The 24,880-nt window shown below is 39.7% G+C and overlaps 1 protein-coding gene across 5 annotated transcripts in view; it reads left to right on the top strand.

Moving 5' to 3' along the window:
- zmp:0000001167 (protein phosphatase 1 regulatory subunit 12A) overlaps positions 1–22,511 on the top strand; it is a 154,528-nt gene extending 132,017 nt beyond the window's left edge. For all 5 annotated transcript variants that reach the window (XM_060838777.1, XM_060838778.1, XM_060838780.1 and 2 more), the window contains 9 exons: positions 80–215; positions 1,253–1,380; positions 7,802–7,858; positions 9,912–9,928; positions 11,018–11,147; positions 11,273–11,377; positions 15,183–15,233; positions 16,974–17,024; positions 17,131–22,511. In XM_060838777.1, coding sequence (XP_060694760.1) covers positions 80–215; positions 1,253–1,380; positions 7,802–7,858; positions 9,912–9,928; positions 11,018–11,147; positions 11,273–11,377; positions 15,183–15,233; positions 16,974–17,024; positions 17,131–17,217 — 762 coding nt within the window. In that variant the 3' untranslated portion in view covers positions 17,218–22,511. The remainder of the gene's footprint in view (positions 1–79; positions 216–1,252; positions 1,381–7,801; positions 7,859–9,911; positions 9,929–11,017; positions 11,148–11,272; positions 11,378–15,182; positions 15,234–16,973; positions 17,025–17,130) is intronic.
- The last annotated feature ends 2,369 nt before the right edge of the window (positions 22,512–24,880 follow it).

The following is a 24,880-nucleotide window of genomic DNA, read 5'->3' as shown; positions in this document are numbered from 1 at the left end:
CAGCATTTAGTGTTGTAAAATACAGGTCATGCCTCAAAATGCTAGTGATTAATCACCCAGTGTTCCTTTCCCAATGCAGGAGAAGAACTGGCGGTCAAGATTAGCCAACTTACAAAAAGCAGATCTGCTGGGCCTCACCTCCTCTACAGATTCCAATCGTTCCAGTGTTCCTGCCTACACCTGCCACAATGCTGTGGAGCCACTGGACAACAAAGGTATCTCCAAACTTCTCAAGTGTGTTAATTTCTGAGCTTGATGCCGGTCCAAAATGTCAAAATGCCAAAATGCCTCACCAAATTGTCATTGCTGCAGCAAGAGAAAGAGAGAATTCAGAAAAGGGCTCAAAAAGTCTTGCAGTACTTAAGGCCATTGATAGTATATTAGGAAAACACTCTGCTTTCTTCCAACATTCTCAGATCTGTGAACACAGTCTGAAACAGGAGAAAACCTTTTTGCTAATCCAGACAGTTGTATCCCGATTGCATGTAGAGTTATCTCCACATCTTCCATGTTGGCTATAATTGAATAAAACTAACTGTGAAAACATGTATGACTAAAAGGCTATGGTGTGATGTTAGGTTTTAACAAATTCATCTGCATTTCCCAATGAATAGTGAATAGTCATTTGATAGTAACTGTCAAGGTTCATATATGAAGGCTGGCCATTTGGGTCAGATCACCAGAGAATACCAATGCATCTGCACCAGAGCCAAAGCCATTAACTTCAAGTATGGGTTGTCATTACTGAATTTGCACTAGTATAGATTTGGCGCCACATGTGATTACTGATTTTTGTCTCAGGATTCTGCTAGTCATTGTTGTGTGCTACTTTACTTCTGGGTGGCATATAGTAACTAGGATTTGCTTTATTTTTCTGTATCCTGATTATCACCACAAAAAAAGAAAGTGAGGACTGCAGATGCTGGAGATCAGAGCTGAAAAATGTGTTGCTAGAAAAGCGCAACAGGTCAGGCAGCATCCAAGGATCAGGAGAAAGGCTTTTGCCCGAAACATCGATTCTCCTGCTCCTTGGATGCTGCCTGACCTGCTGCACTTTTCCAGCAACACATTTTTCAGCTATCACCACAAAAGGTACAGTTTGTCTCTGGGAATGAGTGACATTGGTGTTTGCTGTTTGTCTCCAGTCAACATGTGTTCTCCCTGAAAGGAGCTGGGGATTGAGTGCTGACACTGGCATCCAAATGAAGTTCCTGAGTTGTTTGTGAATGAATGGTTCGTATCACTCCCACAGAATTGGAGAAAGCTAAAGAGGAGGAGAAGGAATCGGATGACTCATCATTCAAGAGATCTGGTACCAGGGACCGGAGACGGCCAAGGGGAAAAAGAAGATCAACAGGTGTGCATTCCATATCGCAAGATGTAAGTATTCAGAGTACTCAAGAATCCTAAGCTATTCAGGTATGCTGTTCAAAAGAAATATTGCTAATAGATCAATACAGGCCACTGCAATTCTTCGCGCTGAAATCAAATATGCCTTTTACTTCCTATCTCCTTAAATCTCAAGGTGTCAACACTTACTTGCAATTTGCCTATTGTATTCTCTCAGTGGTCAGTTAGCTCAGTTGGCTGGATGATTAGTTTGCAATGCAGGGTGATGCCAACAACTTGGGTTCAATTCCTGCACTAGTTAAGGCTCCTTGAAGGATTCTTCTTCTCAACCTCTCCCCTCACCTGAGACATGGTCATCTCTCTCTCTAACAAGAGAACAGTACTATGGTCTGGTAAGATGGTGGCAATTTTACCTTTTATTATACTTCCTGCTCATAATCATTCTGCTTTGTGCTAGGGAGATCAAATGCAGATTTGGTGTCTGCTGCTATGCACGACATCTTCATTCAGTACACAAGTGCTTCCCCAGTTTTCAGGTTGCTTGCCATTTTAATTCCATCTTGCTCTCATGTCACGTTTCTTTTCTCAGTTTGCTACTGTGCTCCAGTGAAAGCTAATGCAAACATGAGGAACAACACCTCATCTTCCAGATTGGCACTTATTAAATTTCTGAACTTAACATTGAATTCAACAACTTCAGACTTGTGTACTCTGTCCTCCATTTGATTTGATTTGATTTTACTTGCCAAGTGCAAATGTGTAACGTTCTTATATTTATGCTTTCACAGCTGCCCTTTATTTGACTATTAACATTTAACTGCGGATCAATGTTTTGTTTCTTTACTAAATCCATTATAACTATGATATTTAAACTCACCTGCCCTCTAACTCTGATCTTCCTATTTATTCTACGTAACCCTCTTCACCTCTTTTCAAAAACATAAAACCAATCAGATTTCTACCTCTCTTCATTTCTGAAGAAGATCTCAATGGGCTTGAAACATTTCTTTGTTTTTCTCTCCACACCTGATGAGATTTTCAGTGCTCTTTTTATTTCAGACATGTGTTTTGATAAGCAATCTTATAAATATTTCCATTTAAACCCTGGTGCCACCGGAGTGCACAAAGAGTAACAGGATTAATATCAACGGAAAAACAGTAAGTAAAAGAGTCTGCCAGTTGAGGTATCTGAATAACTATTTTGTCCAATTCAGTAGAAAGAATGCACAGCGAAAAGGGAAAGACCAAAGAATGGCCAATGCCTTCAAAATCATGCTAGAGGTGCGAGAAGACTGGACATTGGCTAATGTGATGCCACTATTTAATAAAGGTAGTAAGGACAAGCCAGGGTACTAGAGTCCAGTCAGCTGATGTCAGTAGTGGGCAAGTTGTTGGAGGGAATCCTGAGGGAAAGGATGTACATGTATTTGGAAAGGCAAGGACTGATTAGGGATAGTCAACATGGTTTTGTGCGTGGGAAATCATGTCTCACAAAGTTAATTGAGTTTTTTGAAGAAGTAACAAAGAGGATTGATGAGGGCAGAGCGGTGGATGTGATCTATATGGACTTCAGTAAGGTGTTCTCAAGGTTACTCATGGTAGTCTGGTTAGCAAGGTTAGATCTCACAGACTACAGGGAGAACTCGCCATTTGGATACAGAACTGGCTCAAAGGTAGAAGACAGAGGGTGGTGGTAGAGGGTTGATTTTCAGAGAGGAGGCCTGTGACCAGTGAAGTGCCACAAAGATCAGTGCTGGGTCCACTGCTTTTTGTCATTTATATAAATGATTTGGATGCGAACATAAGAGGTATGGTTAGTAATTTTGCAGATGACACCACAATTGGAGGTGTAGTAGACAGCGAAGAAGGTTACCTCTGAGTACAATGGGATTTTGATCAGATGAGCCAATGGGCTGAGGAGTGCCAGGTGGAGTTTAATTTAGATAAATGCGAGGTGCTGCATTTTGGGAAAGCAAATCTTAGCAGGACTTATGCAATTAATGGTAAGGTCCTAAGGAATGTTGCTAAACAAAAAACACCTTGGAGTGCAGATGCATTGCTGCTTGAAAGTGGAGTCGTAGGTACATAAGATAGTGAAGGTGGTGTTTGGTATGCTTTCCTTTATTGGTCAGAGTATTGAGTACAGGAGTTGGGAGGTCATGTTATGGCTGTACAGGGCAATGGTTAGGCCACTATTGGAATATTGCGTGCAATTCTGGTCTCTTTCCCAGTGGAAGGATGTTGTGAAACCTGAAAGGGTTCAGAAAAGATTTGCAAGGATGTTGCCAGGGCTGGAGGATTTGAGCTATCAAGACTGGTTGAATAGGCTAGGGCTGTTTTCCCTGGAGCATCAGAGGCTGAGAGGTGACCTTATAGAGGTTTATAAAACCGTGAGGGGCATAGTTAGGTTAAGTAGACAAGGTCTTTTCCCTGGGGTGGGGGGGTGTTCTGAACTAGAGAGCATAGGTTTAGGGTGAGAGGGGAAGATCAAAGAGAGACCTAAGGGGCAACGTTTTCATGCAGAGGGTGTTGCGTGTGTGGAATGGGCTGCCAGAGAAAGTGGCAAAGGCTAGTACAATTGCAATATTTAAAAGGCATCTGGATTGGCATATGAATAGGAAAGGTTTGGAGGAATATGGGCTGGGTGCTGGCAGGTGGGACTAGATTGGATTGGGATATCTGGTCAGCATAGTCGAGTTGGATTGAAGAGTCCGTTTCCTTGCTGTACATCTCTAACCCAGACTCAAACAAAAGTCAAAGTAAGCAGCTGGAAAGTCTGCTGAGTACTGAGGGGAAAACCGCCATTTCTGAATGACCACTCAAGAGAATATAACTACGGCAAAAAGAATCTAAAGATGAACTTAATTAAATCATTCAAACATTATTCGATCAATATTGAAATTTCTAAGATGCAAAAGAAGTTTTTGAACGTTAAAATTACAAGTTTTGCAGTAACATTTAGCCAGACAGACAATAGGTGCAGGAGTAGGCCATTCTGCCCTTCGAGCCAGCACCACCATTCATTATGTTCATGGCTGATCATCCTCAATCAGTATCCTGTTCTTGCCTTATCCCCATAACCCTTGATTCCACTGTCCGTAAGAGCTCTGTCCAACTCTTTCTTGAAAGTATCCAGAGACTTGGCCTCCACAGCCTTCTGGGGTAGAGCATTCCATACACTCACCACTCTCTGGGTGAAGTAGTTTCTCCTCAACTCTGTTCTAAATGGCCTACCCCTTATTGTTAAACTGTGTCCTCTTGTTCGGGACTCACCCATCAGCAGAAACATGCTTCCTGTCTCCAGAATGTCCAATCCTTGAATAATCTTGTACCTCTCAATCAGATCCCCTCTCAGCCTTCTAAGCTCAAGTGTATATAAGCCCAGTCGCTCAAAACTTTCAGCGTAAGATAGTCCCGTCATTCTGGGAAGTGACCTCGTGAACATATGCTGCACTCCCTCAATAGCTAGAATGTCTTTCCTCAAATTTGGAGACTAAACTGTGCACAATATTCCAGGTGCGGTCTCACCAGGGGCCTGTACAGCTGCAGAAGGACTACTTTGCTTCTGTACTCAATTCCTCTTGTTATGACGGCCAGCATGCTATTAGCTTTCTTCACTGCCTCCTGTACCTGCGTGCTTGATTTCATTGACTTATGTATAAGAACACCTAGCTCTTGTTGTACTGCCCATTTACCTAACTTGACACCATTTAGGTAGTAATCTGCCTTCCTGTTCTTGCCACCAAAGTGGATAACCACGCATTTATCCACTTTAAGCTGCATCTGCCATGCATCCATCCACTCAACTAGCCTGTCTAGGTCACCCTGTATTCTCCTGACATCCTCCTCACATTTCACCCTGCCACGCAGCTTTGTGTCATCAGCAAATTTGCTAATATTACTTTTAATACCTTCATCTATATCATTAATGTACATTGTAAAAAGCTGCGGTCCCAGCACTGATCCCTGCGGCACACTACTGGTCACCGCCTGTCGTTCCGAAAGGGAGCCGTTCATCACTACTCTTTGTTTCCTGTCAGCCAACCAATTTTCAATCCATGTCAGTATTTTGCCCCTAATACCATGTGCCCTAATTTTGCTCACTAATCTCCTATGTGGGACTTTATCAAAGGCTTTCTGAAAGTCCAGGTATACTACATCCATTGGATCTCCCTTGTCCACCTTCAGAGTTGCATCCTCAAAAAATTCCAGAAGATTAGTCGAGCATGATTTCCCCTTCATAAATCCATGCTGACTCTGACCTATCCTGTTACTGCTATCCAGGTGTGTTTTAATTTCGTTCTTTATAATTGACTCCAGCATTTTTCCCACCACTGAGGTCAGACTAACTGGTCTATAGTTCTCTCTTTTCTCTATCCCTCCTTTCTTCATTTTAATACCTATTTGGTCAAAACGCCAATATCAGTGCACCGTCATCTCTAAGTAAGAAAGTTGAGGTTGAGAGCCATTTTGGTGCAACACAAAGGAGTTTTGATTATCATGTTTGGGATGTGATATTAAAGTGAGACTCTGCCTGTATGTTCATATGGACATTAGGGTTCAGTTGCACTATTGCCTATGCTCTGGGTAGCCGCGCTCTCCTATCAGAACCAGCTGTTCTAGTAATTGATTTGGTTCCTTTTTGTACAATTTAGAATCACTGCCGCGTTCACCAACCTAACAGCAGGCCACGTTAAAAATATTTTGCTTGAAATGTCATAAGGCTTGCTTAGGTTCTTTGTAAATACAATTCTTTTTTCTCTCTGTCTTTACCTAAAAGTCCAAGCCCCTTCAGATGTTCTGGTCTTGCACTTCAGTACTTTTGCTGAGAACTTATTTAGTTGGAGACAGATCTGATGGTCTGATAGAGTGCTTAGAATTACGTGGGTGTGTCAATAGTACTTCGTGAGCTGAATGGATTAAATTATTCTCTTTTGTTTCTTTGTTGTGCTTATTTCAAGTAATCTGTCTTGAGTACAGGTTTTCAATTGTTTATTCAAACCTACACTGGGAGAAGGGGTAGCTCGAACAATTCAGAGGAATCCAGGAGATGCAATATATTCATACCATTTGTTTACCACATGGGCATCTCATTATTCAAATTCCAATTTTGCACCATACAAACACAAGAAACAGATGCCCATTTGAGGTCAGATATAAATATCATTAATGTTTTCTTCACCCAGTCAAGGATCATTTGGTCTGGTACTGTTTTTCCCCATTCCTTATTAGAGTCCATCTCCTCCTTGTCTCTAAATTGCTTCTAACTCCAAGGCCTTTGTTCAAATATTTTGTCAACGCTAATTTGTTCATACAGATTCCTTTTGACTGCTCTAAAGTGCACAAGGTTCATCAGTACAAGGTTCTGCTCTTTAATTTTACTGCAAATATAAGAACCACTATGTGACCATTGTAGCCTCATTCACTCACAGTTTTGTTTTAGGTATTTAGCTATTTTTCAAAATTATTTGAAGGAAGTGTGGATTGCAAAGTTTGAAAGCTTTATTCATGAATAAATTTTGGAAAATGTCATGTGAGAGGAGAAATGATTTATTTCAAACAGGTTAAATTTTACTAATTAAACACCCATTCTATCCTTAAAGGATATGTGGGCAATAGAGCAAGTTCACAAATTCGTAAGTATGAAATTATAATTATCAGGAAAGACTATGCAGCTTGGGAAAAGAGAAGACCCAGGGGAGAGGCCTTTGTCAGAACTTAAGGGTTGTATAGGTCAAATGTGGAGAATGTGTTCGAGATTGTGGGAGAGATCAAGATTATAGGCCATAAACATAGCAGCCAATAGGGAATTCAGGAGAAACATCTCTATCTGCAGCTTTAAGAATAAGGAACTTGCTGTAATGTGGAGCCACTGAGGCAAATAGCATCAACGTACTTACGGAGATGCAAAATAATTGAATGGGTTAGTATTAGAATTAGATAACATATTCCGAAGGTTGACTCTTGTGGAGCAGGAAAGCTGGCATAGATACCTGTGCTGCATGGTATGTTTCTGAACTGTGGATAAATGTAATCTTTAAAATTCATAATACTGTTAACTTCTCTGAAAATGGAGATGATTGATTTCTGTGCCAACGCACATAGATTCCAACAGTACTGTGTTAACTCCTCATTACTGTGACTTTGTGCAGAATGATAGGGTACACTCAGTCCTGTTTGAAAATTATTTTAACAGAGTCAGCATTGGAATTCTTTCGCCACTGTGTGGGCAATCATTCCTCACTTTGCTGAGATACTGAAGGGAGTAAAAATTGCCTGGGCTATTGAGCTCAGTGAGTGGAAGAAATTTGAAATGTCTCACCATATCTGTACTGGAACACTAGTGCTGTTCACATAAGGAGTTTTGAATTTGAAAGTGGACTTGGCCAATCACTTGATGCTGTTTCCAAGGATCTGATGATATGTTTATATAAATGCTCTGTCTCTCTAGGATGACAATGACCAGGATAACTCTGGTGACGATGTGGTGGAATCTGAAAAGAGGCAGGTATGGATCAGGCACCCATTCAGGCTGCTAACACTGCAATACAAGACTAACTTAAAGTAGCTGCTACTGCTGTGTGTTGGACCATTCTTTGATATATTAGTGCTCTATAGGGAGGTGTGTTAAAGATCGCGCGCTATCTTATGCTGTCTTATTTCATGGCTGATAGGCTCCCTGCTCAGCCTGTCCACCACAGTGATTATTACGGGACTGACCAATCTACAGACAAATGATACACGGACATGAGTTCAAATCTTAGTATAGGTCTCCATAAGAAATTTTAAATTCAGTTAGTTGAAAACAAATCTGTTTTCATATTAGTATCTGTAACGGTGTCTGTGAAATATCCAATTGTGATAAAATTTCGTCTAGTCTGTTATCTGGTGTAATTAGACATGTGATTTTAAATCAGCTATGCAATAACTGCCCTCTGACCAGGCTGAGCAAGCTATTCCATTTTTCAAACCACTAAAGAACCATAAGAATAAAACCAGATTGCTTTTCCAACTGAAATACGAGACATTACTTTGAAACAAGCCCAGTCAACCTGGCAAAGTTCTTATCACTAACATCTGGAGACGTGTGCTAAAATTGGGAGTGCTGTCCCCCAGACTATTCAAGCAACAGTCTGACATAATCATATTTACCGAGTCATACTTTACACACAACATCCCAAACGTCACCAACCCTTGCTGTGTTCTGTCTCACCAACAGGACAGACTCATCGGAGATAGCAGCACAGTGATGACTAGTCAGGAGGAACTTTCCCAATCATGTCTTCTGTTGCTGTGCAGACCTCCGACGTTTGGGCTCAACAATAGTTCCAGCAAGCAAAAGCTGTATGTGTGTTGATCAGTATGTGTGGATCTTCCTATTGGCTTCATAATTTTGAGAGAATGTTGGTGAGCAGGGAATGGCCTCCGGAATTTTCAATATCGATTCTGGATTCCATTAAATCTCATGGCATCAGCTCAAATGTGGACAAGGGAATCTACTGATCACCTCCTATAACTTTCAGCTGAGGTAGTCCTCTGTGCTGAACATCACTTGGAAGAAACCCTGATTGTAGCAAGGGTACAGACTTCAATTCCCATCACCAAGACTGGCCTTGCAACACTGCTACTGACTGAGCTGGCAGAGTTATGAAAGCCATTACTGCTTGTGTAATGCAGTGGTGGAGGAAGCAATCAGTGGGAAGAAACTCATTGACCTCAACCTCACCATTCTACTGCATTAGATTCATCTGTCCATACAATATTGGCAGGGTTAATCACTGCATAATTCTTGTGGTGACAACATTTCAGTTTGCAGATGATGCTAAACTTTGAAGGACAGTGCATAACTTCAAAAGCTCTCTCAAAATTGATTTCTCTTACTCTGGATTATTGTGTGTCATTCCCCAACACCATCCTGAACCTGATGATACAATGATCGTTGACTCTAAATACTCCTCCACTGATACTTGATCCACTCACCACCTCATTACCAAGGGCATTGAGTGTCACCTTGGTATTATTGTTAACTCTGGTTTTTGAAACATCCACAGATGCTGCCTGACTAGATGCATTTCCATCATTTTCTGTTTTTCAGATTTCAGATGCACAGTGTTTTACTTTTGTATTGTTGCTAAATTGTTAGGATGGGAGTTAATAGCAGTGTGTACGATAGGATAGAGGCATTTTATTTGAATCATTTGAAGTATATGGAGGGTGGATTTTTGACAGAGTGTTGCAATAATGTAGTTTGAAGGTGAGTCCAACCTGAATGAGCATATATTTGGCAGTTCAGGCAGATCAGGATGTAGATTGGCAGTGGTGCATTCGGAATACGTAACATTTTCAGCAACCAGTCTTAGGCAAAGGCCTCCTGAGGATTTGTAGGAAAGAAATTGTTAAAGAACTGGAAACTATAGCACCCCAGTAACAGTGAGAGATACTTAATAAATTGTATCAATTCAAATGGGGGTTTCAAGAGGGATTGTTTCTTGCTCTTAAATTATTGTTCACACTTTATTTCTTTTCTTATTCTCAGTTTATATTCTCTTTTTCTTTTGCAGATTGATTATCTAACCAGGTAAGGATTCCATCTCCTTCATTCCTCACCCTGCTTTAGCCAAGATATATTCTATCCTCACTTAACACTGACAGATATTCTATCAAGTTGAGATCACTGGCTCATGTTTCCACCTCCAAGTGAAGGTTAGCCCAGGTTAACTATAGAATCCCAATTGCCGTGCTAGATGAGATTCCTCAGGCTCATCAGAGAACCTGGACTGAATAGCAGCGAGCCTTTGGGGTCTTCAGCATTGATGAGCTAATGTAGACTGAGTGGTCTTTCACATAGTCCATTATCCTGAAATAGGTTGCTCTGCTTGTGTATTTCAATATCACATTGGGTAGTACATTTAACTATGAGCTCTTGAGGGGGGGGGGGGGAGATATTTTCAGTGTCTATGATGGCAAATCTTTGAAGACCTCCATTTTGGTGACCATTAATCAAAGAGTTGAAGGCCTACAGAAATCTTGGTTGAAGATTTGTGAGAGTTCTGATGGTTTCTGAAATGGTTGGGATTTATACATTGGTTGTTTGAATCCTGATGAGAAGTTCAACGAGCTTGGTTATCTTGTTGTGACTAGTCTTTATAATAGAGGAACTGCAGCATGATCTGAACCAGATAGTTCCCCTCATTATACAAAACTAACAAATAGAGCAGCCATGTCAATAATGAGATCATAGGTTTAGGAGTTAGTTCATTCTAGCACATATCACACGTATTGACAGATTACAACATTCCGAGGTGATATGTAAATGGCAATAAAATAAATGGTACAATTTTAGACGGCCCGTTTTAGTAGGAAATATATAAATAGTTTTGAAGTTTGCACCTGGCATTGGAACTTTTGATTCCTGCTGTTGTCAAAGTTTGGAGCTCTACAATGAAGAAAAAGCAGGAGATTGGCACTTAGTAATGATACCTGTTTGAAGAACAAGTGGAAGTACGATTGACTGACTGCGACTTAAATGTTCTTTGATTCTGTTGCAGTTTTTATAATCTGGTGACCAGATCCACTGTCAGTCGTCTCAACACATATAAATGTGGGTTGAGAAAGCATATTTAAGAAGTTGTTACTTTATTTCTGTCTCTCCTGCCTTCATTTATAGGGGATATACCTCAGGAAGCAGCCAAGGGCATCTTGCAAACAAAGAGGGGTCTTCATACTCGGATACTAGCTTGCAACCTACTCAAATAGGTCAAGGGGAGATTGAGATCGATAAAAGAGGCTACAGAAAGGTAAATCTGGAGCTTTGACTAAATCTGATTCTGCTTAAGTAGCATCCCTGATGTAATGTTGTACTGTGTTGCTGATCAAAAATGTTGTTTGGAAAACCTCGTCTCTGTTTTTTTCTATGTAACAGCTGTATGAAGAGCTTCAAAGAAAGAATGTCCAACTTCGGGACCAACTGCAGGAGGTGCAGATGCAGATCGCACAGACAAAGCTGGAGCTAGAGAAGGCCACGCAGGTATGAAACAATCCCCTTAAAATGTACTCGTGGATAGAATTAATTGTTAAGGGTCAGTGTGATTAATGCATCGTCAATCAAATCAGGACGAGATTAATGAATGCTGTGTTTTCAATGTACATCTTCAGAATTGGTGGGGGTCATTTTGCACCAGTATTTCCAATTTTTTATTAACTGTCAACACACAGTTTTGATAACTTGCGTGTGCTTGAAACATGTCCAACCTCGCCGATTAATTTGTGCACTTAAACAGCTTCCTTTTCTGAGCCCAGAATCATACTAAAGTGAGGGAATGTACTTCCTTTTTATGTGCAGTGATCACAGAATTACTTTCTACTTTGGAACATATGGAATTTCTAGGGTTAAAGAAGTCTTTAGGTACTGCCACAATTGATACAGATGCTGTCTTGGAGACGTTGGGCTCCAATTTCTTTGATTCTCATACGGAGGGTGGATTTGACAGCAATTTGATTTAAAGCATCTGCAGGGACGTGGCAAGTACAGAGCAGGTTCTTAAAAGACATACTTCATCCTTACCCCATAACCATCCTACTCAGGGGAGGTCGCAGTTTCCAAAAAAACATGCACTTTCAATCCTTCTGAAGGAGGAAACAAATCCAGAAATCTTTAAGAAAAGGCAGCAGGTTGTCACCCCAAAACCTTGGGCAAAAAATAACAGAAGCAGACAGCTCACTCACCCCCATCCTGGGAAGAATGGTTGGCAAGTTGACAGGCCAACAAAAAGCCTTCTCCATGGCCATAAAAGTGCTGTAGGCATGCTCAATTGAAGCAGAGTTGGACATCTGCCCCTTGCTGGAGAAAGGCCCATTGTATGGAGCTGCCGGTCAATCAGATTGGCCGGCAGCTCTTGAAAGCCCAGCAATGCCCATAATGGGCACTGCAGGGATGTAGGCAGGCAGGCCAACAATGGAGGCCCAATGGATGCTACACTGATGTCGGTTAGGGGGTGGTTTGCGCTGGGGGGTGTTTGGCATATAAGAACGAGGGAGGTGGGATTTTGGGTTTTAAATTGCATGTTGGAAGGAAAGAAGGGGTTTATTTCCATCAGTGTGGGTCACTGTGCCCCCACTATACAAAGGGCACACAGCCCCTCACCTAGAGGATGGTATCTCCATCCTTTGATTTTAAATACTGTGTAAAAACAAGAGGAAACCCCACTTCCAGCCACCTGTCCATGCCGACTGTATCATGGATGAGCGTGAGATAGAGATTAATATATAAATAATTGTTTGTTTACCTGTAGTGGGCAGGTACTGATTTTGGAGCCCACCATCTTCTGTTATGAGACTGAGCTCAAAAGTGGTTAGGAAGCTGGTGGGCTGGGCACCTGTCCTGTATCACATGTCTCCCATGCCAAAAGCACATACTGTGAGGGTATATAAAGTCCAACCGTTTGAAGGAGAAGTAAGATATTGTTGAGAAATATTGTAACTAAGAGAATACACTGGAATAAAATACAATTCTAGACCCATACAAGAGTAAAAGAGGCTCATACCTTTTAAAGTTGAGAGAAATGAGAAGTGACCTCATTGAAACCTCTAAGATTCTGTGCATCTTAGACAGGGTAGATACAGAAAAACTGGTTTCCTTGCTGGAGAGTTCAGAAATTGGAGCCCCACATTCAGGGTTCAAGACTGAGGTTAGGGAGAATTTAATTCCTCATAGGATTATGAGAATCTTTGGAATTCTGTATCTCAAAGTGTAGAGGATATTCAATCATTGAATATACCTCACAGGTGAGGTCAGTGTATTTATGGAAAATAAGGAACGTGGGATTGATTGTAGAGTTGAGGTTAAAGTTGTGAATCCTATTAGTTGGCAGAGCATTCTCAAGGGCTGGCTCGTCTAATCCCATCTTGTTTCTTCTTAAAACAGCATACTGCAGATGCTGGAATCTGAAACCAAAAAAAGAGAAAATGCTGGAAAATCTCAGCAAGTCTTGCAGCATTTGTAAGGAAAGAAAAAAGCTGATGTTTTGAGTCTAACTGACCCTTTGAGATTTTCCAGCATTTTCTCTTTTTTGTTTCTTCTTAAACTCATTTGCTGATCAATGAACCTGGTGTTGGATTTTCATTTAAGCTGATGACTGGATGTGCTGTGATGGTGGATACAGTAAGGCATCACAGTAATTGTAGAGCCACTTATGAAAGTTCAAAGGGGCAGGTAGGAAACTTGCAAATTTTAAATAAAATCTACCATTTGTCGATTGAAATTGGTGCATTTACAGGCTCCACCTTATGCTTCTGACCTCTTTTGACTTACCGTGCAGGAAATTACCATTGTAGAAACTTTGTGGGGTTGTACAGAATTGCAGCCCTTCTCAGACTCCTAGAAGATATTTGATTAATTGATTTGAACAATCCAGCAGTGTGTTTTATTCAGTACCATGCAGTGCTGCACGTCTATTATATTTTCTCCTTAGGTGCTGTTCTGACATGACACATTTTGTGATCCTTGACTGATGGCACCAGTGTCCTTGGTTGCCCTCAATCTATTCATCTAGTTATTCAGGGCCAGTTGCTCTGGGTCTATCTGTCAGACTAGCCAGAACTAAGCCATTGAAGGGATAACAAAATATTGTAGATGCTAGAAATATTAAATAAAGCAAAATGCTGGAAGTACTCAGCATAGGCAGCATGATATGGATAGAGAAACCAATACAGGTTTTTGACAATTTGTCCAAGTTGTGATAAACCTAAGTCAAATCAATGACTGAAATGTTGACTCTTTTTGTTTTCTTTGTGGATGCTGCCTAACTGGCTGACTGTTTCCAACATTTCCTTTTTTTTTTAGTTATCTTGGAAATAAGGCTGGCCTGCAGTGCCAACTTCCAGGCCTCTTAACATCCACCTACATGACACAGTTGTGATGGCCTATGGTGCTGCCAAGTTAACGAATGAAATATTTTTGTTTTCACAAACTATGGTACTGTTGAAAAGAGTTCATATGGGTGGAATCCTTGCATTTTTGAGAATCTACTACTTTAGAGGAAAGAAACAGAAGTCCTTTAGGTATCAGCCATAATTTATTTGTTTGCATTCTTATCTCTGAGCCAAAAGGTTATTGGTTCAGGTCCCATTCCAGAGACTTGAACACAATCGAGGTTGCACTTTTGGCAGTGCTATCGTTTGAATGGTTCATTAAACAAGCCCTGCCTATCAGCTCCAGGCAGACATGCAAGTTGCCTTGGTACTTTTGCACAAGAATTGACAAATTCTCCTTGTTGGCTTAGACAATATTTGTTATTCATCCAAATCAATGAAACAAGACTGTCTGGTCACCAACCTGTTGCTTTGTTACAGCTTTGTGTTTGCAAAGTGGTTGCTGTATTGCCCGCAATACAGGGGTTACTATATTTCAGAGCTTCTTAATTGACTTGGGATGGCCTGAGGTTATAAAAGGCACTAAATAGAAGGCGCTTTTTCTCCAAGACTTTGTGTAAATCTTTATCCTCCTTCAAAAATATTTTGAAGGCAAACAGTATCTTATTCACATGGGTTCTTTGCTTATAAGTAGATGCCACCCATGAAGAGAAGCAAATGGCATGATGCTAGAAGATAGCGGCAGAAAACAGCAATGGCAAACTGAGCTGTTAATGGCTTCTGCCATTGATGTTCTCCCTTGCCAAAAGTTTTACTATCCAGAACACTAAATCTAAAAATAATATTAAATAAACACACTATGTCCTCATTATTGCTCAGTCTGTGTTAAGTAGAGATGACCCTGTTCTCACACTTACACTCTGACTTTTTTTAATCTGTCTATTTATTTGTTGGGTTTATAGATGCAAGAAAGGTTCGCAGACAGAACTGTCCACTTGGAAATGGAAAAGAAAGTGAGTAGAGGATCCCCAAAGTAATACTGGGAACAGATACGGAATACCTGTAATTACAAGAATGGGTATGGGATGCTGGCTGATGGCAATTAGTGATCCTGAGAATGTTATAAACTAAGAGATGATGCTGCACATGTACATGAAGAAACAAAAACAAAATACTAGATTATTCAAAATAAGAAAATCTAAAACAGAAAATGCTTGAAATACTCATCAGATCAGACAGTCTCTGTCAAGACCAACAGAATTAACATTCAGACTGATAACTTTGTTAGAACTGTTAGCTGAATTGTCTCTGAATCCACTTCCAATCCACATCAGAAGCTGATCTAGAATCCTAGAATAGAATCAGAGAATCCTCACTGTGCAGATAGAAGCCACTCGGCCAATCATGTCTTCTTCAACCCTCCAAAGAGCATTCTAAAAAGGCCCACCCTATCCTGTAACCATGGCTAATCTACCTATCCTACATATTCCTGAGCACCATGGGCAATTTAGCATGGCCAGTCCATTTAAGCTGTAAATCATTTGGATTGTGGGATGAAACTGGAAGACTCCTGCACAGACATGGAGAGGTCATGCACATTCCACACAGACAGTCACCCAGGGGTTTAATTGAGGGGCCAAATAACTGATTCCAGCTCAAAATTTATTTGCATGTATCTTGTTAAAGGAAATTGAAGGGCAGAAGTAAATTTTATTTTTAGATTAGCAGGATGTTATGAGTGGAGTACCTCAATCTCATCTGCATAAATCATTTGGGCAAATTACTAGAAGTTAGGGGACATGGCAGACTTTAAGGAAATGTTGAAGATACAGACATTTAAGAAGGTGCATGACAAATATAGTTCGCAATGGAGAAATAAAAAGCAGCACATTTTGAGTGAATAAATATACCTTAAATTATGTTCTAAGAGCACGAAACAGTTAATTAGACATGTTGATCTTTAAAAGTTGGAAAACAAAAAAAATTAATTGAAAAACAAGAAATAGGATTTAGTATTTATGGATATTTTCTAACTAACCTATTCAATGATGTTATTGTATGCCTCTAGAGCAGATGAGACTTGAACTCAGGCCCATTGTAATACCCGTACATTTATGTAAAAATCATAGAAAATCTAAATGTCAAAGCAGGGAATTGATGCTGAATTTGTGCAAGAAATTGAGTAAGGCCATGTTTAAATGTAATATGTACAGTTCTGGACAATCTGTCTTAGAAAGGAGTCATAGAAAAGGTACACCAAAAATTCACCAAAGTCGTGTTTGTTGTAAAAGTGTGTGTGTTTGGGGAAGGGAACGGAGTTGCTCCAGGATTCAGGGAGGTGGTGATGTTTTTCTGCTTTTTCAGTAGCAGACATGCTAAGGTGGATCTTGTTTGCCTTTGACAATATTGAAAAACTACAAAAGGATGAATTTGAATTCCATTGGTTGGTGCATTATAACATATGGAATCATCATGGGGGGGGGTTATTAGAAATAGATAGTATTTTACCACAAGTGGCTGTCAAGACAGAAACTGGCAGGCAAGTTAAATGGGAATTGGATAAACATTCGTCATAACTAATATATAAAATTTATGGTGCATGGGCATAGAAATGACATTAGAATAGAGAGTTCCATTTGATGAGCTAGCACCACACACAGACACAATGGGCTGGAAAGTCTTTATTTCTACAAGACTATTTATTGACTTAATGCTATTCATGCCTCTGCATTGATTCAGACTTCTTTTAACAGGAGCGGAAGGCTTTAGAAAGAAGAATTTCAGAACTTGAGGAAGAATTAAAGGTTTGAGGTTTTCCCCCCCCACCGTTGCACATTTATTTTGAAACAAATGGTTCTTGGTTAATGGTCAATACCCTAAACATGAGCTTTTTAAAAAATATTTTTCCAGGTTTTAACAGATTTGAGGGCTGACAATCAAAGACTGAAAGATGAAAATGGTGCACTGATTCGTGTCATCAGCAAACTCTCCAAGTAATTGGCGTTCACGTCAACACTTGCACAAAGCTTTCCAGAGTGGTGGGATGTACTCCACAGGTCTCCATGTCTAGATGCTTGCCTCACCTCCTTTACCTGGAGGGAATGCTAATCAAGCCACGCCTATTGCTGTTACAATAGCACCTGGACTACTGCCCTGGATAGTTTTGAAAGGCATGTTCAATGAAGTCTATAAATGATGCTCATAACTGGTACATGTATCGACAAGCTGCTGAAGGACAGTGAGGAATGGTTATTTCGGGAGCCCATGATAAATACAACTGTCCCACTCCCCACACAAGGACATTCTACATTTGCCTGACTTTGCTGATGAGATTATAAAAAGGGCGCTTTACTTTGCTCATTGTTTGTGAACAGTTGAAGAAATGGATGTTCATGGATCAGATTCAGAGCAAGGCAGGTCTGCTTGACTGACTCTTCTTTTTGCATTGTTTTATAAGGGAATAGAACAGAACAAGACTTAAAGCCATTTTTAAAAAATTCCTGCAGTATTTTTTGGACCAAGAACACGTTTACCAAAAATTCATCTTCACCAAAGCTTCCGACCTAATACACAAAACGTAACTTTCCTGGCATGCACAGTCTTTCATTGATGAAATGCTCTGCAGACGTGGACTTAGAAGAGGTGGTTAAGATGCCCTTACACCCTCGTCAAGAACCCTTTGCCTCCCAAAAATAAGCTGCACTTAGATTTGTGATCCACCTTAGTTGATCATTAGCCCTGCTAACTATAAGAGAAGCAACAAAAAAAGAAAAAGAGAAGAAGAGACAGCCATTGAGGGTTACTTTTTAACATGAGGGGTTGAACCCAGGCAGTGGCACCATACGTAATCGAGTATAGTTTAAAAATAGCTTGAACGTCAGAGTCATTGTTTAGACTCTGGTATGTGGGTTTGAAACTGCAATAGCATAAGAGCAGCAACAGTTGAAGGATTCATCCTAACATGGATAGATTGTGAAAGATGTGATACTATCACTGGAGCAGTTAATGCTGCTGCTGCTGCTGCTGCTGCTAATTGTCAAGGCTTTCCTTTTTTATCAGGGGGATGTAGAAAGGGTAAAAAGCTGCACCTACATCTGTGCACAGAAATGTTTCTCAGTGTGAGCACTCAGAGTTTGAATTGCACTATATTTTTCTGCCTGCTAACTAGTTGGTTTTGATCTCTCCCCATTTCTAAAACAGAAAAAAAACTACCCCCAATTTTAAAATCTCTCTCCTGCCCCTCTCTTGCCAAAAATAAATCTTCTCAGGTCTTTCCTGTATCCTGTACCAAAATATCAGCTATTCTGAACAATCAGCACTTTCCACTTTCTTTGCCAAAAGAAAGAAACACAGAATGAGCAATATAAACAAAGTAGTCAGAATCTAAAGTACCATGGTACCAAAGAAGTATGTGTGTTTACAACAGTATATAATTTGCAGATCCTTTTATAATACAGCCTTTCATACTGGTGCTGATAAAAAGCCCTTCCTTGTGGTGCTATTGAAGAGCAAATGGCTACAGTCTGGACTCTTACATTGCTCCACTTGTAAGGCAACTACAACTCTTTCCACTTCCCTCAGAACATCTCAAATTCCTGTGGTTATTATTGAAAGCGTGAGATAGTAAAAGCATTAACAAGAGAATTAGTTGGTTATTCTGCTTTTGGTGTTGACTAAGGAAAGGGTGCAAATCAGGGCACCAGAGCGAAGTATATTGCTCCTCTTTAAAAGTGAATCTGGGATCTTAATCTCCACCAACATAGGTGACTACATACTTGGTTCAGTATTTCATGCTCAGGGTGGCTCCTTGTCAGTGCAGTATTCCCCCACTATTGTAAGCCCATATTCTGAAGTCCTAGAGTGGGGCTTGAAGCCCAAGCCTCCAGACTTGGACAGCAATGCTACTGATCAAATCAATGAATTGGAATATAAGCAAGAGACATTTTTTTTAAAATGCACAAATATCTGTGATATGAGTATGGTGGCCTCTTGCCCAAATTGGTTACCTGCCTCCACTAGGTGATTTTCTTTAATATTGGTGTAGGCCTCACTATTGCCAAAAAAACCCACAACCTCATTGATGCAGTTATTTGATGAAAATGTTCATGGAATCCAGTCAAAAGATTGATGATCAATCTGATTAAGGATATTGTTTCCTAAATTATTCTTTGTGAAGTTGCATAAGTCACAGTTACATCATTGCTAAACCCCAGACTCATTGCATAGCCAGCAAATCATTTTGGTAGATAAGTGCAAGGATTCTGGAGAACAAATGTTTAGATGCTTGCTGTTACTCTCTGCACTTTAAAAACCTGAAAGCTCTTAGTCTGCAGTCACTGACATTCCCCTCAACTGAATGGGAGATTCTCTGGTCTATTTCTGATGAGGATCCAAGCAAGCACTTGCTCCTGAACTGAGGAATCTGCTGTTGCAAATAGAACAGTGACTAACTGATCTGAAAATGTAGTGACCAAGCAATATTGTGACACTTCTGTGAACTTGGCAATTGGCTGGGTGTCTCAAGAAAGTATTGTCCTTTTGCTTTGGAAGACTGAGTATTGCTGCCCCAAGGCAACACCAGCACATTTACATGACCGAAATGTCTACACTTGTCCACTCAAGCCTTGTGGACTTTCCCAACATCACCTATAACAAGTTGTCATCCTTTGTCTGTTCCTTGGTTGGTGATCTCACAGAAAGTTGGAATATTCATTATGTTACTGTACTGTGAATGGTATGCTGACAGATTTTAGTGGCAAGAGATTAGGGTCAGATACAATACAATGTAATACAGCACAGGAGCTGACCCTTTGGCCCATCAAATTTACACTAATTCCTAATCCTTTATTTAGACCCGCTACTTATTGCCCATATCTATCCTTCTGTTTGCTTCCCAATCATTTGGCTATAAGATACACCTTAAATGTTGCTAATGTGCCTGAATTCTAGGCACCTACTACCCTCTGTGTGAAAAATTTTCACCGCACTTCTCCCCTTAATGTTCCCCCTCTTCAACTTGTGCCCACTTGTAGTTGACCTTTTCACCTTGAGAAAAAGCCTCCGACTATCAACCTATATATGCATCTCATACTTTTGTAGATCTCTATCAGGTTGCCCCTCCATCTTTCCAGTGAAAATAATCTGAGTTTATCCAACCTTTCCTCATCACTAAAACTCTCCAGACCAGGCAGCATCCTGGTAAACCTTCTCTGCACCTCTTCCAAAGCATCCATGTCCTTCTGGTAGTGTGATGACCAGAATTGAGACATCCACCATTCAAGAGGTCTTTAGATTTGTACAGCAAGTACAAATCATGTACACATGTACACATTAAGATGAACAAGAGTTGGAACAGCCAGACTCTGTAAAGTTAGATTTAGGAAGTAGTTCAGTAAAAGGTAGAATGGATGATGATTGTTTGGCACACTTGGAGGCAACAGAGATGAACTGAACCATTCAATATCTCAGTCTTTCTTTGAGTCAATATGAAGGAGCAAATTCCAGAGTTATATGTTGATGGCCAAAGCAAATGGGTTATATTAACAATGATCTTGCTAGTCTTTTATTTAATTTGGTGAAAGGATGACTGTGCTTATGTACTTGCCAAATATCGGAATGAAACTGCGTAAATTAACAGTATTTCAGTAAAGGTGCTCTGCGAGAATGAAATGCCATGAGAATGAAATGCCCCAAGAATGAGTAGGAAGTATTTATTCCCACATCTGTGCATACATTGGTGCTTCCCTGTTTATAGCCATTATCCTCTTGAATTTGAAAGCAGAGAATAGATTTGTACATTTAGGAAAAGGGAGCAGGAATGGGGCAGGGGCTTCCTTCATGCTGTGTACCTAATGGGTGAACACAGTGCACGTGCTCCATCACTTGTGCAATAATGCTGAGTTTTGTCTTTTATGCAATAATGTATAAGTTACTTTTCTATATGCTTGCCAACAAATTGCACAATGTCTTATTGTATAAAATCCACAAATGTGTTTGAAATGAGTTCTATATATTTCACCTTCCTCTCAAATGTAAACTTTATATTCTTGTACATTTGTATGTTAATATTTAAAAGAAAATTGTTGCTCACCAACTCACATCAACCACTGGTTAAAATTTGATTTGCTCTTGGTAAATATGAAGTGAGACAAGTTTCGCTATAATGTGTCGTGGTGACTTTGTATTTTCCAGAGCTGTTTAGCTTTCTAGCTTTACCATCAGATTTGATCATGGCCTTCATTTTGATTTACCCTTCACTTTTGTACCCAGCCTTCACTCTCAGACCTCTGAATTCTCTTGTTTGATTCTTGTTAACACACAATGTCACTGTCTTCACCAGAATTCCCTCTCAAACCTGGGATTTAGGCCTGCGTCTCAGTTCTGACCCTCATTTTTGGAATTCTTCTGAAAAAAGAAGTTTTGAAATTCTAGTTAACATTGAAAGGATGACATAAGATTTAATGTGTGATAGTACTTCACTTTTATTAGCACAACCAAAAACATGCTGCAAAAAATGTAGTTTAGCCTGTCCTTTTAAGCAGATATTAAGTTCTCCCAGGACCTGTCCAAAATGACTTTTAAATACCGCAGAGATTCGTTCTCTTGTACAGGCTATACAAATCATGCGTTGTCTTGCTGCATCTCCCAGATCCTCTCAAACTAACCTTTTCTGAGAGTTTCCTGGGTTAGTTTAGACTCTTGCTCTTAGCCCATCTCCATGACAATGTGAATCAGATGAGCCTTGCATCCTGGTGGAAATGTTGACTAGCCAACCTTGAGACCTGACCTTTTTTGCACCAAATGGATTGGAAGTAAATGGACAGTTTGGAGCACAGATGTTTACAACCTGACTTCCTTCACACTTTTCAAGGACTTTGAAGACTAATTTTGTCCACTATTCGGACACACTCTGTGGCCATTTTCTCCAAGTATAAGCAACTTGCCCCTTCTTCCCAGAAAAAGATCTGGGCCCTGTTTAGTCTCTAGGAAGACACCAGAACAATTCAATTAATCCAGTCAATTTATTTTAATGAGAAGAGGCCATCCAAAAAACATAATCGCATAATTCTAACACAGGGCATTGCCTGTTTGAGATGACTGGTATGAAAAATAGAAATGTCAAAAGCCTTTATTTTGAGAGTGGAGAAAGACCCAATTTCAAAACATTAATTAAGATATTTTCTCAACAATACCATGTGTTTTTCTGGGAGTAGATAATATTGATTCTGGGTATAAAAGTGAAAATATATTCAGATCTCAGCACTGCCATCCTTCGTATTGATGAGCACAATATGCACCAAAAATAAAAAATATATTTTACAAAAAAAAGGAACAGATTCATGTCATGTCCTATTGCCTGTCTTGCTGCTTCTAGACTCCCTCTTTCTCCTTTCTTCTGTAGTTTGAATTTACATTTTTTTGGGTTTTATATTTGAAGGGATATTTGGGTACAGAACTCATTACAAAGAAGCATCTCCTTTAAGGATCCTGTGCTGTTATTGAGTGGAGCCCACCTGGAATATAGGAAAAGTGTATTTCCTTGACTGAAGTAAGATGTTTGGGTTTTTCCAAAAGCTGGTAAGTTACATGACTCTGTTCATTGTGGAATGCTGTAGCACATTTTCTTAAGACATTTCAAATGGTTTTTTGACTTAATTATTGCATTCCACAATTGGGTTCCATCAAGATGCTCCCAATAATTCCAGATTTTAATCCAGACCATACTAAAGAATGGATTTGGTCTCTGCTCCCTGTTATAAGAGTATGTTGCCAACTGAGTTTGTGCAGTCTCAATTCAGCTATGTGATGATGCTGTACATTACAAACCATCGTTAGTCTCACTCAGAAACTGTAACAACATTGGTTAAAAGAAGCAAATGTGGCACTGACGCTGCACATGCTACAAAAGAAATTCTTCATTTATAATTGCCAAATCGTGATTCGCAACAACATTTGGAAGTGCCTTTCTCAGTTAATTATGTTGAAATTGTCATTTTTGAATATTTCCAGTTCGTACTGTATTAAGAAAACAAAATTGATGTAGAGGTGAGTGAGGTTTGTAGTTGATGTTATTAACCTTCAGAAATCATTCATCAAAAAAGCATCCCATGATGCATTGGTTTAAATTGCCAAATTTCTTAGCATGGACATAAACAGCAACTGTTGGCAGATTGTTGACAGTGGGGAAAAGATGATATCTAAATCTGATATTGCCCCTAATGCCCATGGCTGAGAGCATGTAACTCAACATGTAACTGAACCATCTGGTCTACAAACCCTATGTTTGACTCTACTAGCACTAAGGTGGTATAGTGTTCTGTGAAGCTGCAAATTATAGTATGGATTACAAAGATTGTCTATATATAGCTGATGTCATCGAGAAACAATGTAAATGATTTTTAATTCGCTAGTTTTAAGATGGTGGCTATCTTGGCCTATTCATTTCAGTTGGAGTCAGTGAAGCTACAGAGAACAAATCAGAAAATTTGTATTCTATCTTTTTGTATTCTATCCAGCAGAATGTAAAACATGGGACAGAATTTGCAAGATTGGGAGGTTCTACTGGAAAAGTAGATTTTGATTTGACCCAGTTTAATTGTTTTCAAGGCAAAGGTTTTATGATGAGGGAATGTATTATGCAAGCTGTTGGCAATTTCATTTATTCTAGCTGTTTGTTTTCCATATAGCATAGTCAGAATTTTGAGAGAATTGGCATGTTGAGATAAAAAAGATCATAGAACGATCCACTTAAGTTTCAGGCAATGCTGTAGAGGAGTATTAGTAAAAGACACCATATTGATCGTGAGAAAGGATTATTTTCTCTGGAAATCAGGGAATATTATTATGGATGGAAACTAGGACACTCCAGGATTAGAAATGCTGGTGCAACTGGCTTCTAAGTCACCTGGCAGTAGTTATAAATGTTACACAAAGTATTATGCTAAAGAAAACAGAGGCATATAACAAAGGTAATGTAATAATTGTGGGTATTTTAATTCATATGAACAGAACAAACCAAATTTGTTAATGTGGCCTGAGATATGAGTTTACAGAATGATCCAGTGAAGCTTTCCAGGAACAATATATTGGAGAACTAACCAGGGATAAAGCTACTTTAAATCTTGTAACATACATTGAGGCAGGTTTGAGAAGTAATTAAATATACTGTAGTAAGTATCAACTGGGGGAAAAGAAATAATGCAATTCAATTCCATATAGGTTTGAAAGCAATGTACTCATGTATGCTAAACTTCAAGGAGAAAGTGAGGTCTGCAGATGCTGGAGATCAGAGCTGAAAATGTGTTGCTGAAAAAGCGCAGTAGGTCAGGCAGCATCCAGGGAACAGGAGATTCGACGTTTCGGGCATAAGCCCTTCTTCAGGATGCTAAACTTCAAAATACCAATTCTATAGATATGAGAGGACAGCTGACTAAGATTGATTGTATACTGAAAGATATCAAATATATCTGTTTATTTTCATCTATAAGTGGTTAACCATGTTCAGTAGAACTACTCTAATAAAACGACAAAAACTCAGGAAGATCCATTGATTTAGGGATAGTGTTAGATTGTGTGAAAAATTTATGTTACAAAGGATAATAGTCTGAGATTGGGTGTGTTTTTGAAACTAGCAAAGGGAACTAAAAATTACCTGAAATGG

The sequence above is a fragment of the Hemiscyllium ocellatum genome, chromosome 18, assembly GCF_020745735.1.
Source record: "Hemiscyllium ocellatum isolate sHemOce1 chromosome 18, sHemOce1.pat.X.cur, whole genome shotgun sequence".
In the NCBI taxonomy this organism is placed as follows: Eukaryota; Metazoa; Chordata; class Chondrichthyes; order Orectolobiformes; family Hemiscylliidae; genus Hemiscyllium; species Hemiscyllium ocellatum.
Note: the sequence above shows the minus strand (reverse complement) of the source record. Positions and strands in the feature narration are given on the sequence as shown.